Source organism: Mastigoproctus giganteus, chromosome 8 (genome assembly GCF_048544385.1).
Source record: "Mastigoproctus giganteus isolate SK-2022 chromosome 8, ASM4854438v1, whole genome shotgun sequence".
NCBI classification, from domain to species: domain Eukaryota; kingdom Metazoa; phylum Arthropoda; class Arachnida; order Uropygi; family Thelyphonidae; genus Mastigoproctus; species Mastigoproctus giganteus.
Window position 1 is genome coordinate 126296767 of NC_143582.1, and position 22145 is coordinate 126318911.

General features: G+C 38.0%; 1 protein-coding gene across 3 annotated transcripts in view; it reads left to right on the plus strand.

The window, feature by feature from the left end:
- The window catches only part of LOC150081810 (WD repeat and SOCS box-containing protein 1-like), a 193487-nt gene that overhangs the window by 46679 nt on the left and 124663 nt on the right, over positions 1 to 22145 (plus strand). For 2 of the 3 annotated variants that reach the window (XM_090379714.1, XM_090379713.1), the window contains exon 3: positions 19168 to 19270. In XM_090379714.1, the coding sequence (XP_090235840.1) occupies positions 19234 to 19270 (37 nt within the window). In that variant the 5' untranslated portion in view covers positions 19168 to 19233. Of the gene's footprint in view, positions 1 to 19167; positions 19271 to 22145 lie in introns of those variants that run through there. The other variant, XM_090379716.1, reaches the window with a different exon arrangement.

Consider the following 22145-nt stretch of genomic DNA (forward strand, 5'->3'; position numbering starts at 1 on the left):
CTTCTCATTAAACTTCTTATCTGCCCGTATAACTCCCAATTTCTTTCTTCCTCTGCAGTTTTTAGTTAAGTAAATCCACCAAGTGTTTAATTTATTTTGGGGTTGCTATTCCTCAAATTCATCATCGTCATCAGCCATTTTCAATTCACTGCAGGATGAAGGCCTCTCCAGCAACTTTCCAGTTCCTTCTGTTTTGTGCAATGGATATCCATTTAGTACAACTAAATGGATATCCATTGCATTTTCTACTCTGATCCAAGCCCGAGACGGGCTTGGATCCCGGGACTTTGATCCTTCGAACCTGCGACTTTGGGTTGCCACCCGGCTAGCCTGGTCGTTGTCTTCCAGGTTCTCTTCTAGCTCCTCTTGGGTACCATCCTGTTATTTTCTTAGTTCATCTGTCATCATGTCTTCGAGCTATGTGTCCTGCCCAAGACCATTTTAGTTCTTTAGTTTTGATAAGAATGTCCTTTACTTGAGTTTGCTGCCTAATCGATGTATTTCTCTTCTTATCTAACAGTCTTATTCCTAATATAATTCGTTCCATTCTTCTCTGTGTAGTTTTCAGCTTTTCTTCCTTTCTTTTGGTGAGTGCCCAAGTTTCACTTCCATAAGTCGTGGAGGGAAGTATACATTGGTTCATTATTTTACGTTTCAGACAAATTGGGATATTGCTACTATCCATCCAAAATTTATTCTTCTCTTGATTTCCAGCCATTTATCATTATTACATCTAATGACTTGTCCCAGATAAGTATATGACTCCACCTTTTCAATCACTGCTCCTTCAGTGATTATATTACTTTCTGTGGCATACTTGTTCATCATTACTTTTGTTTTAGCCATATTCATCTTTAGTCCGAAATCCTTACTAACTCTGCATAACTGATTTAAATTTTCCTCTAATTCTTTGGGATCATTGTTTATGATCACAGTGTCATCTGCATATCGTAAATGATTTAGGTACTCTTCAGGCACCTCCATAGCCAGGTGGGCAGGAGCAGCAGTGCATAGCACACACTTCTTGATTAGACCGGGGTTCAAGCCTGTGACCACCAAATACGGAGGATAGCGGAAAGGTCAGGTCAGGAAACCACCGCATATCCCGGAGCAATATGGCCTTAATTGCTAATGCTCCTAAAAACCAAATAACAAACAAACAGGTACTCTCCATTCACATTGACTCCTTTCTGCGACCAGTCTAATCTTCTGAAAGCTTCCTCAAGGGCAGCAGCAAACAGCTTTGGAGATATTGTGTCTCCTTGTCGAACTCCTTTCTCAATTTTAAATTTCCTACTGTCTTTGTCTAGTCTAATAAAGGAGGTAGCACTCTCATATATTTTCTTCAAAATCATAATATATGGGGTATCTTTGCCTTGTCTTTCCAGTGCCCGAAACATTGCCTTATGCTGTATGGAGTCAAATGCCTTTTCATAATCCACAAATGCCAGGCATAATGGTGTTTTATATTCATTTGCTTTCTCCATTAGCTGTGATATTACGTGAAGGTGATCCATAGTTGAGAATCCTGTCCTAAAGCCAGCTTGCTCTTTTGGTTGATTCTCATCAAGTGTTCTTTCTAATCTATTAGTAATGACCCTTGTGAACAACTTGTAGATGTGGGATAAGAAGCTAATTGGTCTATAATTTTCAATTTCTGATTTATCTCCTTTCTTATGCAGCAAAACTATGATTGCATTATTCCACTGCTTAGGCGTCACACCTTTTCTAATGTACTTTGTGAAGAGCCTTGCCAGTTTTTGCGTTATGTCTCTCTCCTCCAAATTTTACCAACTCTACAGTAACTTCATCTTCCCCCGGGGCTTTCTGAATCTTCATTTTCTTTAATGCATGTTCTACCTCATCAGGAAGTATATCGGGTATGTCGTATGTGTTGCTACTTTGCAATCTTCCACATTTTCTTCCACACTGCTGGCATCATTCCCCTGCTCCTTGTATAATTCTCTATAGTAGTCTTCTGCTATTTGAATTATGCCTTCTCTGCTGTTTATAAGTACACCATCGCTATTCTTCAGTTTCAGTATCAAATAAAAAATATTACCCTATAACAATAACAGTTCGTTATTTTTGTTTCAGTTTAGAAAACTTTCTTTCCCCACAGCATCTGACTCCATATACTCCATATGTTAATACCGAAATGCTTCAGTGTTTGGAAATGTTTCAAGGTTTCTTCAAATAGAAATTTCTATAAAACTGCCATCTCAGTGATAATTTTTTTTTGATTATAAATTAATTAATATTAAAATTGATTCAAGATATTAATTAATCTTAATATATAATTATAATTTCATTTCTGGAGCATTTCTGGTTTTATTAATAGGCATCAAAATTCTTAGTTTGAGTCTGTTTCTATGCCCTTTCAACTTGGCAACAAATTTTTCAGTTACAGACAGAAACATTTCCACAATGAATTTCTGAAGACAATTTCGCATCATATCAGCACAAGCATCATCATCTGCAAAAGATGATGATTTAGGCATTAAGAATCTGCAGATGAACGAACCACTATGTGGCAGTGATCACAGTGTGCTGAAGTGGGATTTACTCAAAGAGGTAACTACCATCAAGGGCTTTCGTAAAGGTGACTACAGTGGTCTGAGACAGTTTTTAAATTCTATACGGTAGGACCAACTGATGATGTTACCAACAGCAAATTCAAAACGGGAAGCATTCAAAAAATTAATCTTGGAAGCTACTAGGCTTTACATACCAACTAAGAAATATTGTTCAAGGTTTAGGCTTATATGGATGTCAGATGAATTAATGTGACATGTGGCAGAGAAGAAAAATGCATTGAATACATATAAATTAACAGGTGACATAGAAGCCTATGATAGCTATATGCTGCTCTGTAGTCAAGTCACAAAGGAGGTTACGTAGGCAAAGGCAGTTTACAAGAAATCTTTGGCAAAGGATGCAAAGAAAAACAGCAAAGAGTTCTTTATTTATGTAAACTCTAGAAGAAAGGGATGAATCAGATTGGTCCTCTTGATATCGATGGTTCAACTGTTAGCATTAACATTAGTAGAGGCATACGATGCATGAAAGCAAGCTTATGCAGCATCAGCCAAAAAAAAAAAAAAAAAACTCCCATTTCACCCCTCCGTTCGTTTGAAATAACTGTCCAGCTGAACTTTAAATTTATTTAGGCTATCAACTTCCACAACAAGGGATGGAAGTCTGTTCCACCAACCAACTACCCACTGGCTAAAGGCAAATTTCCACACATCTATCCTACATCTGTCTTTCCTCAATTTGAATTTATGCCCTCTCAGGTGATTATTCTGAGCAAGAGTCCCATCAGCATTGAGCATGCTCAAACCAATCAAGGCTTTATACACCTCTATCAGATCGCCTCGCTGGTGCCTAGTCTCCAGACACTGTAATTTGCAAAACTTAAGCCTTTCTTCGTTAGAGCAACCCTTTGTTCCATTCATTAATCTTGTTGTCCTTCTCTGTACTTGTTCCAGCAGCTCTACATCCTTCTTGAAATGAGGCCTCCAGAACTGTATACATACTCAAGGTGTGACCTGACCATTGCCTTATTCAAGGGAATAATCACCTCCTTATCCCTGCTAGAAAAATTCCTGTATATCATTGACAAGACACCATGAACTACTCTTGCAGCCCGTCTGCGCTACTGAGAGAACTTCATATCTGCCTGCACTATTACCCCTAGGTCCTTTTCATTCTCCACCACTGTCAGTGTAGTACCGCAGAGTTGATACGTTGCTCTGGGGTTACTGTTCCCCATATGTAGTACTATACATTTGTCAATGTTAAACTTCATTTGCCACCTCTCAGCCCATCTGCTCAAACTTTCCAGATCCTGTTGCAGCAGCATAGCATCAGTAGTGTCCTTAACAACCCTGCCAACCTTTGTATCGTCTGCAAACTTGGACATTAAGCTTGATATACCATCACCAATATCATTTATAAATACAGAAAACAACAATGGACCCAACACTAGGGTTACCATGCATCCTCTTTTAACCGGATTTGTCCGGATTTTTTGTCTAAAATTTTTATCTGGGTGGATTTTTATAAATTTCTCTAAATGTCCGGATTTTTATATTATACGCCATTTTTTTATGCAAGCTCGACGAAAACTACAGAGTTACGTTATACAGAATTTCGGAATAGGAGACAATTCTTCAATTCGAATTTCTGTGTTGACAGTTAGGCGGAAGACCCCGACGATGCTCAATTTAGTGCATTGAGATTGTTACCAACCCACGCCTGCTTCAGAATTTATGCACATAAATTTTATATAGTCTAGCAATACAATATTTTGGTTTAGAGAGTAGATAATGCGTGAAGATCAGATGGTGTGCTAGAAAAAGATATATAAATTACAGGAATTCCAGCATGTCAAATAAATAATGACAGTTAGAGGGACTGTTTTCTCTAGAAATTGATTGCAACATATGAAACCGTGGATTTGAGCTGTGTGTTCACACCAAATTGATTGAAAGTTGCATACTGTTGACTAAATTTGGTATACTTATCAACGATCCAATCAAGAGGCAGACACTAGTTTATTTAATACCAAAGTTTACCTTTTTTTAAAATACTGTTTTTCACTTTAATTACAAAAATATTTATTATCCATCTTTATACCTGTAGGTACTTTTCTGCAATTAGGTTAGTTTAGTTGTGAATGTAAAACATAAGCTTACCTTAATAAAATTTATGCTTCACTACTTACAATAAAAAATATTTATTATTATTTCAATTATAAAAATTAATATAGTAAAGACTATACTTCCCCTAAAACGCCTAAAAAGAAGTGTATGTTACAGAAGAGATGAAAAACAAATTTCCATGTTTTGTATCTGGCCAAGAGGAATGGGAAGCTGAATGTAAAGTTTACAGAATGGGGACATATGTTTCAGTAGCCAATAAAGGGGTTGGTGATTTGAAGCATCACATTGAAACTGAGAAGCACAAGAAAGCAGTTCAAGGTGAGGCCTCTTCGGAAAAGGTTACAGATTTTTTCGTGAAAGCTGTCGGTAAAATAGAATATGATCTGGCTGCTGCAGAGGGTTCCTTTGCTTTTCACACTGTTAAACATCATAGTAGTTACAAATCAATGGATTGCACAACTGTCATGTTAAAAAATGTATTTTTTGATTCTGAGATAGCAAAAAGATTTTCCTGTGCTGGAACCAAGACAGAAGCCATTGTAAACTTTGTACATGCAAATCATTCTCTTAATGTTACTGTAAAAACTTTAAAATAAAATTGCATACTGTGGGGTCTCAACTGATGGAAGTAATCATGGTTCTGAAAAAATCTTCCCATTAATTATTCAGTATTTTGATGTAAATGAAGGAGGATTACAAACAAAATTAATTAAATTACATAAGATGCCTAACGAGACTGTAGATACCATTTTTACGTATGTTAAAGAAACTCTTGAAACCAATGGTTTGTGTGAAAAATGTACTGCATTCACTGGGGACAATTGCAATACAATGTTTGGAGGACTGAGACGAAATGAAGAAGGGAATAATGTCTTTGCAAAATTAAAGAAATTGTTGCATAACAAGACTTTGATTGGAGTGAGCTGCCATGCACATATTTTGAACAATTGTCTTCAGAATGCCACAGAACTTTGGGAAGTTGATGTAGAAAACATTGTTTTTAAAATTTACCAGTATTTTCATAATTATACAGTCCGGACTGAAGAACTTAAGGAATACTGTGAGTTTGTTGAGATTGAATATAGACAGCTCTTGCTCACAGCAAGACGAGATGGCTTTCATTATTTCCAAGCATCACAAGGCTCATAGATATGTTTCCAGCTTTACAGGCTTATTTTCTGTCCCAAGACAAACCTTCCATTGTGATTAAAAGGTTCTTTGAAAATGGATTTAGTGAGATTCATCTTTGGTTCATGTAATCACTTATGAGTGTATTCCATACGTACATACAACAAATTGAAAGGGAAAGTAACTCAGCTGCAGAAGTGCTAGATCTCTTTAGTCTCAGTGAAAGGAATTATTTCAAAACGGATGGATCACAACTTCATACCATTAAGAGTAAAGGAAATGCTATAAAAAAACATGATGAAGGACTTGTACTTGAATGTGAAAAATTTTCTAGTGATACAAAAAATCTGTATAGAAATTGCATGGAATATTTAGATAAGTGGTGTCACCATATCGAATCCATTTCCTCTTTTATATGGATGAAAATGGATGCAGTACCAAGCTGGAACGATGTAGAATGTTTTATTTCCTACTTGATTGACAAAGAGGTAACAATTGATGATGTTAAGTGTTTTGACCAATTTAACAATTTGGAGAAATTTTTTGAGGATCAAATGAATAATAAAAACTTTAAAAACCTGCTTATACATGAAAAGTGGGCAAATATTTTAGTAATTCAAAAAATATTGAATTACATTCAGAATTGTTGAAAATTGCCCAGTTTTTCTTTGCAATTCCTCCTCACAATATAAATGTAGAGAGAGTATTCTCTCTAATGCAAAGTCAGTGGACAAAAGAAAGGAATAAGTTAAATGTCAATTCTGTTAAAGGTATTTTGTTTTTGCAGTACAATTTCAAACATATATCATGCGTTGATTTTTACACATATTTGAGAGACAATCCAGAGCTATTGAAAGAAATAATTTCTCAAGACAAATATGAATGTACTAATCCTAAACATCAGTAAATGTGGTTTACATTGTCTTTATTTTATAATTTACATAATATATTTGTCCTCTTTTTTAATCCAAGATGAACTTTTTGTCCACTTTTATTTGCCCCAAAACATGTAAATGTCCTCTTTTTATGAGTGCAGAAGATGGTAACCTTACCCAACACTGAACCCTGAGGGACTCCACTAATAACATTAGTCCACGATGAGCAGTGTCCATTGATTACCACTCTCTGTCTTCTCCCCCTCAACCACCCCTTTATCCATAGCAGCAATTTGCCTCTAATGCAATGCCACACTGCTCCAATTTGTGCAGCAGTCTTCCATGTGCAACAGTATCAAAAGCCTTTCTAAGATCCAAGTATATAATATCAAAGTTATTCCCTGCATCCATTTCTTTTGTGACTGTATCATAGTATCCAATCAAATTGGTCAGGCAAGACTTTTCCTTAACAAAACCATGCCGTGTCCGAGCTATAACTGAAGTCTTGTCTAGATGATCCTGCAGTGCTTCTTTAACCAGTGCCTCCATTAATTTTCCTGGAACAGAAGTTAAACTCACAGGTCTATAATTACTTGTGTCAGCCTTTGATCCTCCTTTGTGAATTGGGATTACATTTGCACATCTCCAGTCTGTGGGTACCTCCCCTGAGTCCAAGGAAGCTCTCATAATTATGACTAAGAGTTCGCTTACTTCCTTTTCTGCCTCCTTTAATATAACTGGATAGATCCCATCCACTCCGGGTGCCTTTTTTATGTTTATCCTCAAGAATTTCTCCTCCACTTGACTCTCAGTTATTACAAGATTATCTAGCTTACTGCCAGAGTTGAATACACCTCTGTATTTATGCACTTATGACTTAACTTATGCACCCGCACGCCTGAACACTTGGCTACGGCGGCCTGTGACCCCAATTCACAAAGGAGGATCAAAGAGCGACAAAAGTAATTACAGACTTGTTAGTTTAATTTCTGTTCCAGGGAAATTAATGGACGCACTGGTTAAAGAAGCACAGCAGAATCATTTAAACAAGACTTCGGTTATAGCTCGGACACAGCATGGGTTTGTTAAGGGGAAGAAGTCTTGTCTGACCAATTTGATTGGATACTATGATGTGGCCACAAAGGAACTGGATGCAAAGAATAATTTTGATATCATATATTTGGATCTTAGAAAGGCTTTTGATACTGTTGCACATGGAAGACTGCTGCACAAATTGGAGCAGTGTGGCATTGAAGGCAAATTGCTGCTATGGATAAAGGGAATGGTTGAGTGGGAGAAGACAGAGAGTGGTAATCAATGGACACCACTTTTCATGAACTGACGTTATTAGTGGAATGAATTCCCCAGGGTTCAGTGTTGGGTCCATTGTTGTTTTCTTTATTTATTAATGATATTGATGATGTTATATCTGGCTTAATGTCTATGTTTACAGACAATACAAAGATTGGCAGGGTTGTTAATGGCATTATGCTACTGCAACAGGATCTAGAAAAGTTGGGAGGTGGGTTGCCACCTCTCAACCCAGATGGTTTGAGAGGTTGCAACTCAAGTTTAACATTTACAAATGTAAAGTACTGCATATGGAAAGCAGTAAGAGTAATGTACCAAAAAGTAATGTATCAACTGTGTGGTATTACACTGATGGTGGTAGAGATTGAAAAGGACCTGGGGGTAATTGCGCAATCAGATATGAAGATTTCTGAGCAGTGATGGGCTGCAAGAGTAGCTCATGGTGTCTTGTCAATCAATCACATACAGGAATTTTTCCTACAGGGATAAGGAGGCGATTATCCTCTTGTATAAGGCAATGGTCAGGCCACACCTTGAGTACTGTATACAGGTCTGGAGGCCTTATTTTAAGAAGGATGCAGAGCTGCTGGAACGAGTACAGAGAAGTCAACAAGATTAGTGAATGGAATAAAGGGTTGCTCTTACAGAGAAATTCTTAAGTTTTGCAAATTACAGTGTCTTGAGACTAGGCACCTGTGAGATGATCTGATTGAGGTGTATAAGGCCTTGAATGGTTTAACCATGCTCAATGCTGATGGGATTCTTCCTCTTGCTCAGAATAATCGCCTGAGAGGGCATAAATTCAAACTGAGGAAAGACAGTTGTAGAATAGATGTGCGGAAGTTTGCCTTTAGCCAGCGGGTGGTTGATTGCTGGAACAAACTTCCATTTGTCGTTGTAGAAGTTGATAGCTTACATAGATTCAAGACAGAACTAGACAAACATTTGGAGCGAATGGATGGATGAAATGAGAAGGTTCGTTTTTTTTTTTTTTTGACTGATGCTGTATAAGCTTGCTTTCTTGCATCATATGCCTTTACTAATGCTAAAAGTTCTTTGTGTGTTTTGATGCACTATGGCCAAAAATGTCAATGCACCTAATAAATCCCCAAACAAACAACTAAACACTCTCTGTGTTTTTTTACATTTTAACAGTATTTTTCTATTTAGCACGTGAAATCATTTCGTTGTTTTTCAGATTTTTAAAAATTTACTCATTGGAAATTCACATGCCTTTGCTGTGATGCCATTACTCGTAAAGCTCTTCAAAGTTTCTGGTTAGTTTTCTGAAGTGACAAATTGGTCTTTATGTTCTCTAGTAAATCAGTTCACAGTTTAATCAAAAACAATCTGAACGATAGGCCAGTGTGGTAAGAGACCTGTGACCTCTTGATGTTATGTTAAATTTACAAACACTGTTTTAGAATTGTAACCCCAAAATGTAAAGAAGATTGAATCTCACCATGATGCCCATCAATAACCTCAGATGACATCAATCATATCACATGATGGAAGAGATAGGGGTTTGCTGGAGCTTTTTTCTGGAGAGTAAACATGGGTTGCACTACTTAAAGCCTTCAATAAGCAAAGGAGTGATGCACTGGCTGATGAGAGTCATCTGCCATCTAGTACAAGATTATAAGATGTTCTTCCGAAGAATGCAAAGATAAACAACAAAGACTTCTTTATATGTAAATGCTAGAAGGAAAGGAATGAATCACATTGGTCTACTAAATATAAATGACTTAACATTTGGTGATCCTGCTCAGGATGCTAACAAACTAAAAAGGTATTTTGCATCTACATTTAAAAATGAGGAATTTTTTTTTAGAGATGGGGATGCCAGAATTCTATCAAATTCTAACAGAGCTGATTGATTTCACTCAGACTACATGCACGAGGGGGATAAACGAAAGGAAATTGGAAGAGAAATTGTTAAAGCTAAATGTAAAAAAAAAAGGCATCTGTGTGACCAATAGGAACTATCCAATTATATTAATTAAGAAGGTATCAAAGAGGGTAAACAAACCTTTAGCCAAAATTTTGAGAGCATCCTTTGATTCAAGGGAACTCCCTATAGATTGACAATGTGCAAATGTATCCTCCAATTCATAAAGGGTAATCAGAGACCGACATAAGCAAACCATTAGCCATAATTATGAGAGCTTCCTTGGACTCAGGTGAGATACCCCTGAGTACAAGGACGCTCTCGTAGGATTCAGGGAAGGTACCCATGGACTGGAGATGTGAAAATGTGACTCCAACCACAAAGGAGGAGGCAGGTAATTACAGACCTATTAGTTTAACTTCTGTTTCAGGGAAATTAATGGAGGCACTGGATAAAGAGGCACCATAAGATCTTCTAGACAAGACTTCAGTAATACCTCAGACACAGAATGGGTTTGTTAAAGAGGAGTCATGTCTGACCAATTTGATTGGATACTATGACGTGGTCACAAAGGAACTGGATGCAAAGAATAATTTTGATATCATATATTTGGATCTTAGAAAGGCTTTTGATACTGTTGCACATGGAAGACTGCTGCACAAATTGGAGCAGTGTGGCATTGGATGCAAATTGCTGCTAGGGATAAAGGGATGGTTGAGTGGGAGAAGACAGAGAGTGGTAATCAATGGACACTGCTTTTCGTGGACTAATGTTATTAGTGGAGTCCCCCAGGGTTCAGTATTGGGTACATTGTTGTTTTCTGTATTTATAAATGATATTGATGATGGTATATATTGGTCCTTGAGGTTATCACAGACATTCTCTCAGATATGCCAGACAAGCTGTCCTTGCTACCTGCTAGTCTAAAACGCTGATGGAACTGATATTCGGGTGACACTCAAGTCAAGTGGGCCCAATTTCGGCGAAGTCTGGATGGTCTGTGACAGCCAGATCCTCTACTTGCACCTTCACAATGGTGGGACTGTTAATAATCCTGGGTATAACCTCCATGCACAAGTACATGGTGGGTGACCACCCAGGTGTGAACCAACGTAAGCAGGGGTCGAGGTGTGGCGCCCACACCACATGGAGGAATGCTGCCCCTCTATGTTACCAGGCAGTACTAGGTGGTAGATGACTCTCATCAACCGGTGAAATACCACCACTTTGCTTATTGGAGGCTTGAAGTGGTGGAACCCATGTTTAGTCTCTAGATCTAAGTTCCAGTCACCCCTTCCCTATCTCTTCCATCATGCAGTATGACTGATGACTTTTGAGGTTATGATGAACGTCGTGGCGAGATCCAATATTCCTTACATTTCAAGGGTACCGTTCTAAAAGGGTGTCGCAGGCCGGCCGCTAGTTAGTACACCGGACCCAACCTATTGGTAACTCTCTAGGAGGCTTCTGGATCAGCTAGTGTATAATCTTGCTACCTCTACTCTGCCAGATAGTGACTGGAGGGAATCCGAGTAGTGTGTATGCGGGGAGCATTGTCGAGGCCACATTATGTCAAGGATCTGGGTATATTCTTACCACGTGTACGTGATATCCAAAGTTTCATTATTTCATACAGCATGTCCCACCCACTTTTTCTTACTATTAAATACACCATGAATTGTCAAACTAGTACAGTGATGTGGATACTATGATGCAGTCACAAAAGAATTGGATGCAGGGAATAACAGTGGGAGACAAAGACCAATAGATTGACAGTAGCCACTAGCAGAGGTGAAAGAGATTCTTGAACTGCTTCTATTAGAATGAGCAGAAGCCTGAAAAACAAGATGCATGGTATTTCAGAGACTGCTGGGAGCCATTGCGGTACAAGTAAACACATGGGTTGTGATAGGGTAGCTAAGAATAGAAACAGGTGCAGGTATACTTGCGTGTACACCAATGCTAGGAGTTTAGTAAATAAATTTGATGAATTTGAGGTATTGCTCAAAACATCGAAGGCAAATATTGTTGGGATATCAGAGACGTGGTGTCACACAGATATAAGGGATGCAGAACTGTAATTTGGGGAGTACAACGACTACAGAAAGGATAGACAGGATAGGAAGGGGGGAGGGGTTATGCTATTAGTTAAGAAACACATAAAAACCAAGGAAGTGAAGCCAGTCGACATCGCTGGACAGTGCAGTGTGGAGTCAGTTTGGTGTGACATAAACATTGGGAGATCAAAATTGAGAGTAGGAGTGTGCTATAGGCCTAATGACTCTGATGAGTATAATAAGGAACTGTACAGGGAAATAGAGTGGGCCAGTAAATCAGAGTGTCTTATAATGGAAGATTTTAATTTCCCAGATATTGACTGGAATTTGGGGGCTGGTTACTCACACACTAGCAGGGCTTTTGTGGATTTATTGGATGATTGTTTTCTACATCAGCATGTTCGGGAGGCAACTAGAGGGAGTAATACTCTTGATTTGATTATCAGCAGTGATTCTTCATGCATTAAGAATCTGCAGATAAATGAACCACTAGGTGGCAGTGATCACAGTGTGCTGAAGTGGGATTTACTCAAAGAGGTAACTACCATTAGGGGTAAAGGGAAGGGTTATTGCTTCTGAAAGGCGACTACGATGGACTGAGACAGTATTTAAATTCTATACAGTGGGACCAACTGATGATGTTACCAACAGCAAATTCAAAATGGGAAGCATTCAAAGAACTTATCTTGGAAGCTACTAGGCTTTACATACCAACTAAGAAATATTGTTCAAGGTTTAGGCCAAAATGGATGTCAGATGAGCTAATGAGGCATATGGCAGAGAAGAAAAATGCATGGGATACTTACAAATTAACACATGACACAGAAGCCTATGATAGATACAAGTTGATATGCAACCAGGTTACAAAGGAGGTTAGGCAGGCGAAGGCAGATTACGAGAAATCCTTGGCAAGGGATGCAAAGAAAAACAGCAAAGAGTTCTTTACTTATGTAAACTCTAGAAGGAAGGGGATGAATCAGATTGGTCCACTTGATATTGATGGGTCAACTGTTGATGATCCTGCTCAGGTAGATAACAAACTAAATGAATATTTTGCATCGACATTCACACATGAGGAGTTATTCAGCAAGGGGAATGCCAGAGGTGTATTCAACTCTAGCAGTAAGCTACAGAATCTTGAAATAACTGGGAGTAAAGTGGAGGAGAAACTGTTGAAGATAAACACAAGAAAGGCACCCGGGGTGGATGGGATCTATCCAGTTATATTAAATGAGGCAGCAAAGGAAGTAAGCAAACCCTTAGCCATAATTACGAGAGCTTCCTTGGACTCAGGGGAGGTACCCATAGACTGGAAATGTGCAAATGTGACCCCAATTCACAAAGGAGGATCAAAGGCTGACACAAGTAATTATAGACCTATGAGCTTAACTTCTGTTCCAGGAAAATTAATGGAGGCACTGGTTAAAGAAGCACTGCAGGATCATTTAGACAAGACTTCAGTTATAGCTCAGACACAGCATGGTTTTGTTAAGGGGAAGTCTTGCCTGACCAACTTGATTGGATACTATGATGCAGTCACAAAAGAACTGGATGCAGGGAATAACTTTGATATTATATACTTGGATCTTAGAAAGGCTTTTGATACTGTTGCACATGGAAGACTGCTACACAAATTGGAGCAGTGTGACATTGGAGGCAAATTGCTGCTATGGATAAAGGGGTGGTTGAGGGGGAGAAGACAGAGAGTGGTAATCAATGGACACTGCTCATCGTGGACTGATGTTATTAGTGGAGTCCCTCAGGGCTCAGTGTTGGATCCATTATTGTTTTCTGTATTTATAAATGATATTGATGGTATATCGGGCTTAATGTCCATGTTTGCAGACGATACAAAGGTTGGCAGGGTTGTCAAGGACACTACTGACACTATGCTGCTGCAACAGGATCTGGAAAGGTTGAGCAGATGGGCTGAGAGGTGGCAAATGAAGTTTAACATTGACAAATGTAAAGTACTACACATGGGAAACAGCAACCCCAGAGCAACGTATCAACTCTGTGGTACTACACTGACAGTGGTAGAGAATGAAAGGGACTTGGGGGTGGTTGTGCAGGCAGATATGAAGTTCACTGAGCAGTGCAGACGGGCTGCAAGAGTAGCTCATGGAGTATTGTCAATGATATACAGGAATTTTTCCAGCAGGGATAAGGAGGTGATTATTCCATTGTATAAGGCTTTGGTCAGGCCACATCTAGAGTACTGTATACAGGTCTGGAGGCCTCATTTCAAGAAGGATGTAGAGCTGCTGGAACGAGTACAGAGAAGGGCAACAAGATTAGTGAATGGAACAAAGGGGTGCTCTTACAAAGAAAGGCTTAAGTTTTGCAAATTACAGTGTCTGGAGACTAGGCACCAGCGAGGTGATCTGATAGAGGTGTATAAAGCCTTGAATGGTTTAAGCATGCTCAATGCTGATGGGATTCTTCCTCTATCTCAGAAAAATCACCTGAGGGGGCATAAATTCAAATTGAGGAAAGACAGATGTAGGATAGACGTGCGGAAATTTGCCTTTAGCCAGCGGGTGGTTGGTTTGTGGAACAGACTTCCATCCCTTGTGGTGGAGGTTGATAGCCTAAATAAGTTTAAGGCTCAGCTGGACAGGTATTTTGAACGAACAGAGGGGTGAAGTGGAAGTGGGTTTTTTTTTTTTTTTTTGGCTGATGCTGCATAAGCTTGCTTTCTTGCATCAAATGCCTCTACTAATGCTATTGCTAATGCTAATGCTAATAACTTTGATAATATATATTTGGATCTTAGAAAGGCTTTTGATACTGTTGCACATGGAAGACTGCTGCACAAATTGGAGCAGTGTGGCATTGGTGGCAAATTATTGCTATGTATAAAGGGATGGTTGAGTGGCAGAAGACAGAGAGTGGTAATTAATGGACACTGCTCATCGTGGACTAATGTTATTAGTGGAGTCCCTCAGGGTTCAGTGTTGGGTCCATTGTTGTTTTCTGTATTTATAAATAATATTGATGATGGTATAATTTATATTATTTATTAATAATATTGATGAAGCTTAATGTCCAAGTTTGCAGATGATACAAAGGTTGGCTAGGTTGTTAAGGACACTACTGACGCTATGCTGCTGCAACAGGATCTGGAAAGGTTGAGCAGATGGGCTGAGAGGTGGAAAATGAAGTTTAAGATCGACAAATGTAAAGTACTACATATGGGAAACAGCAACCCCAGAGCAATGTATCAACTCTGTGGTACTACACTGACAGTGGTAGAGAATGAAAAGGACCTGGGGGTAATTGTGCAGCCAGATATGAAGTTCTCTGAGCAGTGCAGATGGGCTGCAAGAGTAGCCCATGGTGTCTTATCAATGATATACAGGAATTTTTCTAGCAGGGATAGGGAGGTGATTATTCCCTTGTATAAGGCAATGGTCAGGCCACACCTTAAGTACTGTATACAGGTCTGAAGGCCTCATTATAAGAAGGATGTAGAGCTGCTGGAACGAGTACAGAGAAGGGCAACAAGGTTAGTGAACGGAACGAAGGGTTGCTCTCACGAAGAATGGCTTAAGTTTTGCAAATTACAGTGTCTGGAGACTAGGCACCGGCGAGGTGATCTGATAGAGGTGTACAAAGCCTTGAATAGTTTGAGCATGCTCAATGCTGATGGGATACTGCCTCTTGCTCAGAATAATCAACTGAGAGGGCATAAATTCAAATTGAGGAAAGACAGATGTAGGATAGATGTCCGGAAATTTGCCTTTAGCCAGAGGGTAGTTGGTTGGTGGAACAGACTTCCATCCCTTGTTGTGGAAGTTGATAGCCTAAATAAATTTAAGGCTCAGCTGGACAGGTATTTCGAATGAATGGAGGGGTGAAGTGAAAGGGGTTTTTTTTTTTTTTTTTTTTGGCTGATGCTGCATAAGCTTGCTTTCTTGCATCATATGCCTCTACTAATGCTAATGCTAACATCCGGGACCAGCAAAAACAGTTCGAATGCTGGAGTTGATTGAAAAGGTGCAGGAAATCGTTACCAATGACTGATGTGCAATGCTCCAAATGATTTCAGAAGATCTGTGCATTAATAAGGAAACCATTCAAGAAATAATAACCCAGGGGTTTAAATTTAAAGATCTATGTATTTGTTAACAGATGGCCAACAAGAGGTGCAAGTTGTACGCTGCAGAAAACTCGTTGAGGCCATTAAAAGCAAACCCATCTTCCTGAATTCAGTTGTTGTGAGTGGCAAGATGTGGTGTTTTCAGTGTGACCCCCACAACAAAGTGCAGTGGAAGCTGGCAAACTCTCCCAAAGCCAGAAAAATTTGGCAAGAAAGGTCAAAAATCACTTTCTACAACAGCAAGAGAATTGTTCACAAAGAGTTTGTGCCCAATTCCCAAAGTGTTACTGCTGCCTACTACCTGGACATTTTGAAACATTTGTTGCAGAAAATTCATTGTGTGTGGCCTCAGTATGGAGAAGACGACAGTTGGTTCCTCTTGCACGACAACACTAAGCCACAAGGCTCTCGTTGCTTGGGAGTTTTTGCCGAGCAAAAAAATCTGCATACTTTTGCACCCATCATATTCACCACTTAGCCCTGTGCAACTATTTTGTTCTTGAAGCTCAAGGCACCCCTGAAAGCCTGTTATTTTCATAACATTGACACAATTCAAAGCTCTGTGCTGAGAACATTGAACAGTATACCAGTCACAGCCTTCCACCAGTCATTCCAGTCACTTCATGATCGTTGCATGTATTATTATTATTTTTTATTATTATTAGCCATATGGTGCAAGGAATCCTGAGGCTTATGCTGCACCAGCCAAAAAAAAAAAAAAAAAATGTAGTGTAGGTGTGCACGAGAAAGTTACTTTGAATAAATCAAGGTTAGTTTACTCATACGTGGGATCATTTTTTTCTAGCTACAGTCTTGTTTTCCATTTGCCATACTTTGTATACGTACCATATAACCCTGCCCTGCCAAAATATTAAAGCTTGTCCTCACTTACATCGAGATGATCTTATCCTATTCACATTGACAACTTTGATGCCTTAAGTACTACCAGCCTGGTTAACAACTAAAGTCTAGCTTTGAGATAGCTATAAAGTACTCTTTTTTTTCTTTTTTTGTTTCAGGTGCTACAAGTGGAGAGAGATTAGGGAATACATCTCCCCCTCAGAAATTTTAACAGAATTCCAGAAAAAAAAATACTGTTAACATAATTACTAGGACTAAAGTGCAAAAAGTATGAACTACCATATATCACGCCTACTAAACATTGTTAGAGGCTGAATAATTATGTGGGGGGAGATGATTCATAGCTTAGATTGGTCTATTGATACGTCTGAAAAGTTGAAAAAATGCTGTCACATATTTCAGAAATTTATTACATTATGTACATCGCCTTTAATGCTCCATTTTTAAGCATTAGCATATTTGTGTAAAGTGCCTATTGTCTTAAACACGTCATCCAAATGTAATAACTCAACTCCTAGTGACTGGATTTTCATAAAATTTTATATTTGGCTCTTTTTGAAAGATTTATTGAATCAACCTAAATTTTATTAAAATCCAACCAATATAAATCTATCTGGCAATTATTATTTCTTTGTCCATTCATCTTCATGTAATAACTTGACTTTCAGTGAATGAATTTTTGTAAAATTTTATGTTTGGCTCCTTTGGAATTTATTGAACTTTCCTAAATTTCATTAAGATCAAACTAATAGAAATTTGGCAATTATTATTTCTTTCTTTCATACATATAAATACCATTCAGTTATACTTCAGATAAGTAACACTTTCTCAATAGAGAAGACTATTGTCATTTATTCTCAATGGTTACCATCACCCAGATGGTCATTTCAGGGCTGTTTGGCCCTTCATCTATGGGTGGGTGGGTAGGTACCCTGGTGGTATAACAGCTGACAACCCAGTTGTGAAATTAAGTCCACAATAAGAAAGGTGCCAAATAATGTTTAGTAGTGTAATACTTAATAAAAATTCAGGGCAAAAGCTTCGGACTGCAGGAGAATTTTTATTAAGTATTAAACTACTAAACACCATTTGGCATCTCTCACATTGTGGACTTAATTTCACAACTGGGTTATCAGATATTATACCATCAAAACTGGGTTATCAGATATTATACCATACTTATCACCCCACCGATGAAAGGTTAAATATTCCTGAAATGGCCATCTGGGTAGTGGTTGATAATCAATGAGAAAGGTAATAATTGCCTTCTCTATTGGGGAAGTGTTACTTATTTGAAGTATAACTGAATAGGATACTCACTGTGAAGGCATTCACAATATGAGATGTAATGAAATGATGCCACTCTAATAACTTTGTTAATTTACTGTTTATAGACATGCATTTGCACTGACTTATATATCTGTGAATTTTCCTGCAGTCTGAGACTTTTTCACAGAATTTTTATTAAATACCATATAACTGAAGCACCAAGTATCATGTTTGTTGCCATATGCTGATTGAAGCAATATAGTGGATGCACAGAAATGAAATGTTCTTGGTTCAGGTATAAAAGTTATTGCTTTTTCTTTTTTTTTTTGTTATAAATCACGAATTATTACTCTCTGTTAATATGCCTGAAGTGTAAAGTGCTGTACATTTAACTAACTTGTTACTCTTAAGGACACATTTCAAGGTAATAATGTTGAATTTTTATAAAATTTTATATTTGGCTCTTTAGAAAGATTTCTTGAGTCATCCCAGATTTCATTAAAATCAGACCAATAGAAATCTGGCAATTATTATATCTTTGTCCATCCATCTGCTTACCTGGTGTCTCCCACTCTCCAGATTTGAATATACAATGTAGTTAAAAAAAATCAGGGACAATAGAAATGTGATATATAGGCATATAGTCTGCTATATCTGTCATTGAAGAAAGCTAGAGGAATTATTGCTGCAGTGGTTGCTTAAAATTATACCAGATACCTTTTTTTTTTCCATTAATTCAAGGTGTAATTCAGGCTTTTGGAAGTCCTAAAAGATATCCATTTCAGTTTCTGATATTTTGGCCAGGCAGCATATAATGTTAAGTCAGTACAAACTGCATTAATCTGTATGAACAGACTTGCCTTGCCTTGCCTTTGGATAGCTTTAGAGCTATCTATTGGCAAGCCACCAACATGCAGTTGACTAATAGATATCATTCATTGTTTTTAATAATGGCACATGATATTTTTGACGCCTTTATTCTTTTTAATTTTCACATATTTTCTTGTAGGATAAATGTGAACTACATCGAAGAATACCAGGATATCCTCTTTGTTTACGTGAGGGGGGGTAGGAAATGGCAAGCTTTAAAAATAAGAGCAGAGATGAAATTAGTAAGTTCAGTACATTGTTTTGAGACAATATCTGAGAATTATTTTCTTGAAAAGTACAAGTTTTAAATGATGTAAATGCATTTCTAAGTGAATAAAAGTTTTAGGGTTCTTCAGATGATAAGGATCATAAGTTTTCAAAAGAAAAAAAAATAATAATAATAATAAAAATCTTCAAAATATTTCTAATTTACTGTGTAGAACTATCCTTTACATAAGCACTCGCAAATGTGTAGCAATCTTCCAGACATGCATTTGGCATAGCAGTAGCTCAAATATGCTAAATTATTTTTGCCCATGCCATTATTGCTGAAGAACAGTATGCTTCTCTTAAATTTTATCATAGATTTAAGTAAAATTTTCTTACCAGAAAAAGTTGTACTGAAGTTTTACAGAGAATATGTGTTCCCTATAAGCACAGCTAGATAGTAGTTTAAACAAATTAAAGGTGGGTGAAAGTCGGTCACAAAGGTCAGTAGGCCTGTCATTCAAGCATCTGCAGTAACCAGTCAAAACATCAACACAATAAGAAAATGAACTGTGGTTGCTACAGTGCATGAAGATATATGATTTTGAAAAGCCTTGCTGCTGTCATGTATATATCTTTAGATAGCATTCATAACATAGACATGACTATTTTGCGTAAGTCATGTCTGTGTAAATTGGGACTCAAGATTGCTAATACCAAAACAAAAACATGTGCACATTAATGGTTGCCTAAAGGTTATGATGACATCTTTTCCAAAAGCTGTAATAACTGATAAGACCTGTGTTTACTCTTATGATCCAGAGAGAAAACAGCAGTGCTCCATGTTGAAGTCTCCATTGTTTCTCCAAGACCCTTTGATGAAGGTATATCAAGCTTAAAGTCCAAGTTTTCATAAAATACAAAGTTTGGCAGGGTTGTTAAGGACACTACTGACACTATGCTGCTGCAACAGGATCTGGAAAGGTTGAGCAGATGGGCTGAGAGGTGGCAAATGAAGTTTAACATTGACAAATGTAAAGTACTACATATGGGAAACAGTAACCCCAGAGTAACGTATCAACTCTGTGGTACTACACTGACAGTGGTAGAGAATGAAAAGGACCTGGGGGTAATTGTGCAGGCAGATATGAAGTTTTCTGAGCAGTGCGGATGGGCTGCAAGAGTAGCTTATGGTGTCTTGTCAATGATATACAGGAATTTTTCTAGCAAGGATAAGGAGGTGATTATCCCCTTGTATAAGGCAATGGTCAGGCCACACCTTAAGTACTGTATACAGGTCTGAAGGCCTCATTTTAAGAAGGATGTAGAGCTTCTGGAACGAGTACAGAGAAGGGCAACAAGATTACTGAATGGAACAAAGGGTTGCTCTTACGAAGAAAGGCTTAAGTTTTGCAAATTACAGTGTCTGGAGACTAGGCACCGGCGAGGTGATCTGATATAGGTGTATAAAGCCTTGAATGGTTTGAGCATGCTCAATGCTGATGGGATTCTTCCTCTTGCTTAGAATAATCACCTGAGAGTGCATAAATTCAAATTGAGGAAAGACAGATGTAGGACAGATGTGCGGAAATTTGCCTTTAGCCAGTGGGTATTTGGTTGGTGGAACAGACTTCCATCCCTTGTTGTGGAAGTTGATAGCCTAAATAAATTTAAGGCTCAGCTGGACAGGTATTTCGAATGAACGGAGGGGTGAAGTGAAAGGTTTTTTTTTTTTTTTTTTGGCTGATGCTGCATAAGCTTGCTTTCTTGCATCATATGCCTCTACTAATGCTAAAAAAAAGATGCATTATTTGAAATGATCTTGTGAAAACAAAGAACTGTGTTTGTACTCCCAGGAGCCCATGCACAAAAAATGTAGAGTTATATATCTACCCATGAACAGTTAGTTATTTCAAGGGGGGAAAGGTAAGTAAGTATAGAAAAGGAGAAGACGAGAATTTTTGGTGAAGGTAAAGAAAGCCAACATTAGAACCACGGGAAACTTCAGTAAACTTACTGGGCAAACTTGTTTCCTGCTACCGCAGTTTCTCCCTGGATTCTTTGTAAACAGATGGTGCGTGTTATTGGTAGTGGCAGTAGGAGTCAATAACAATGTATTGATTAGTTTTTTCACATTTGTAAAAGCAGATTATTGGAGTTCATGAGTGTAATGCCTTTGCAGCTGAAATTTACTTATGGATATGCCCTCCAGATTACCTCAGCCTTAGGGTGTTTATACCTCTCTTCCTGCTGTTTTAAAATAAGAAAAAGACTTCTACAGATGGTGCATGTTATTGGTAGTGGCAATAGAAGTCATTTTCCTATTTTAAAACAGTGGAAGGCAGGGATAAACACCCTAAGACTGAGGCAATCTTGAGAGTGTTTACCTGATTTTAAATAAGTAAATTTCAGCCCATTCATGAACTTCAATAATCAGCTTTTAATAATGAAAAAAACTAATCAATAGATCGTTATCAACTTCTACTGCCACTACTAATAATACACAACATCTGTTTACCGAGAATGTCAGGAGAAACTGTGGTAGCAGGAAACGAGTTTGACCAGTAAGTTTACCGAAGTTTCCCCATGGTTCTCACATTGGCTTTCTTTACCTTAGCCTAATTTTTATTTTCCTAAAATGCTTTGTCAGTCTGCTAGTCTGCTGCTGACCTTTAAAAATGTATTCTATATCCTTATTCAGTTTCTAATGAAAAATATTAACTTCAACATTATATTTTGAGAAATGAGATATTTGTAATAGTACTTGCTGTATAAAAGATACTAATAGATAATTGAACTGCCAGCTTCATTGTCTGTACTTTGCTTTTGATGGCGGATATATTTTATTTATTTATTATATGTAGGTATCACTCACCATACAGTGGCATCTGCACCACATACAAAAGCCCA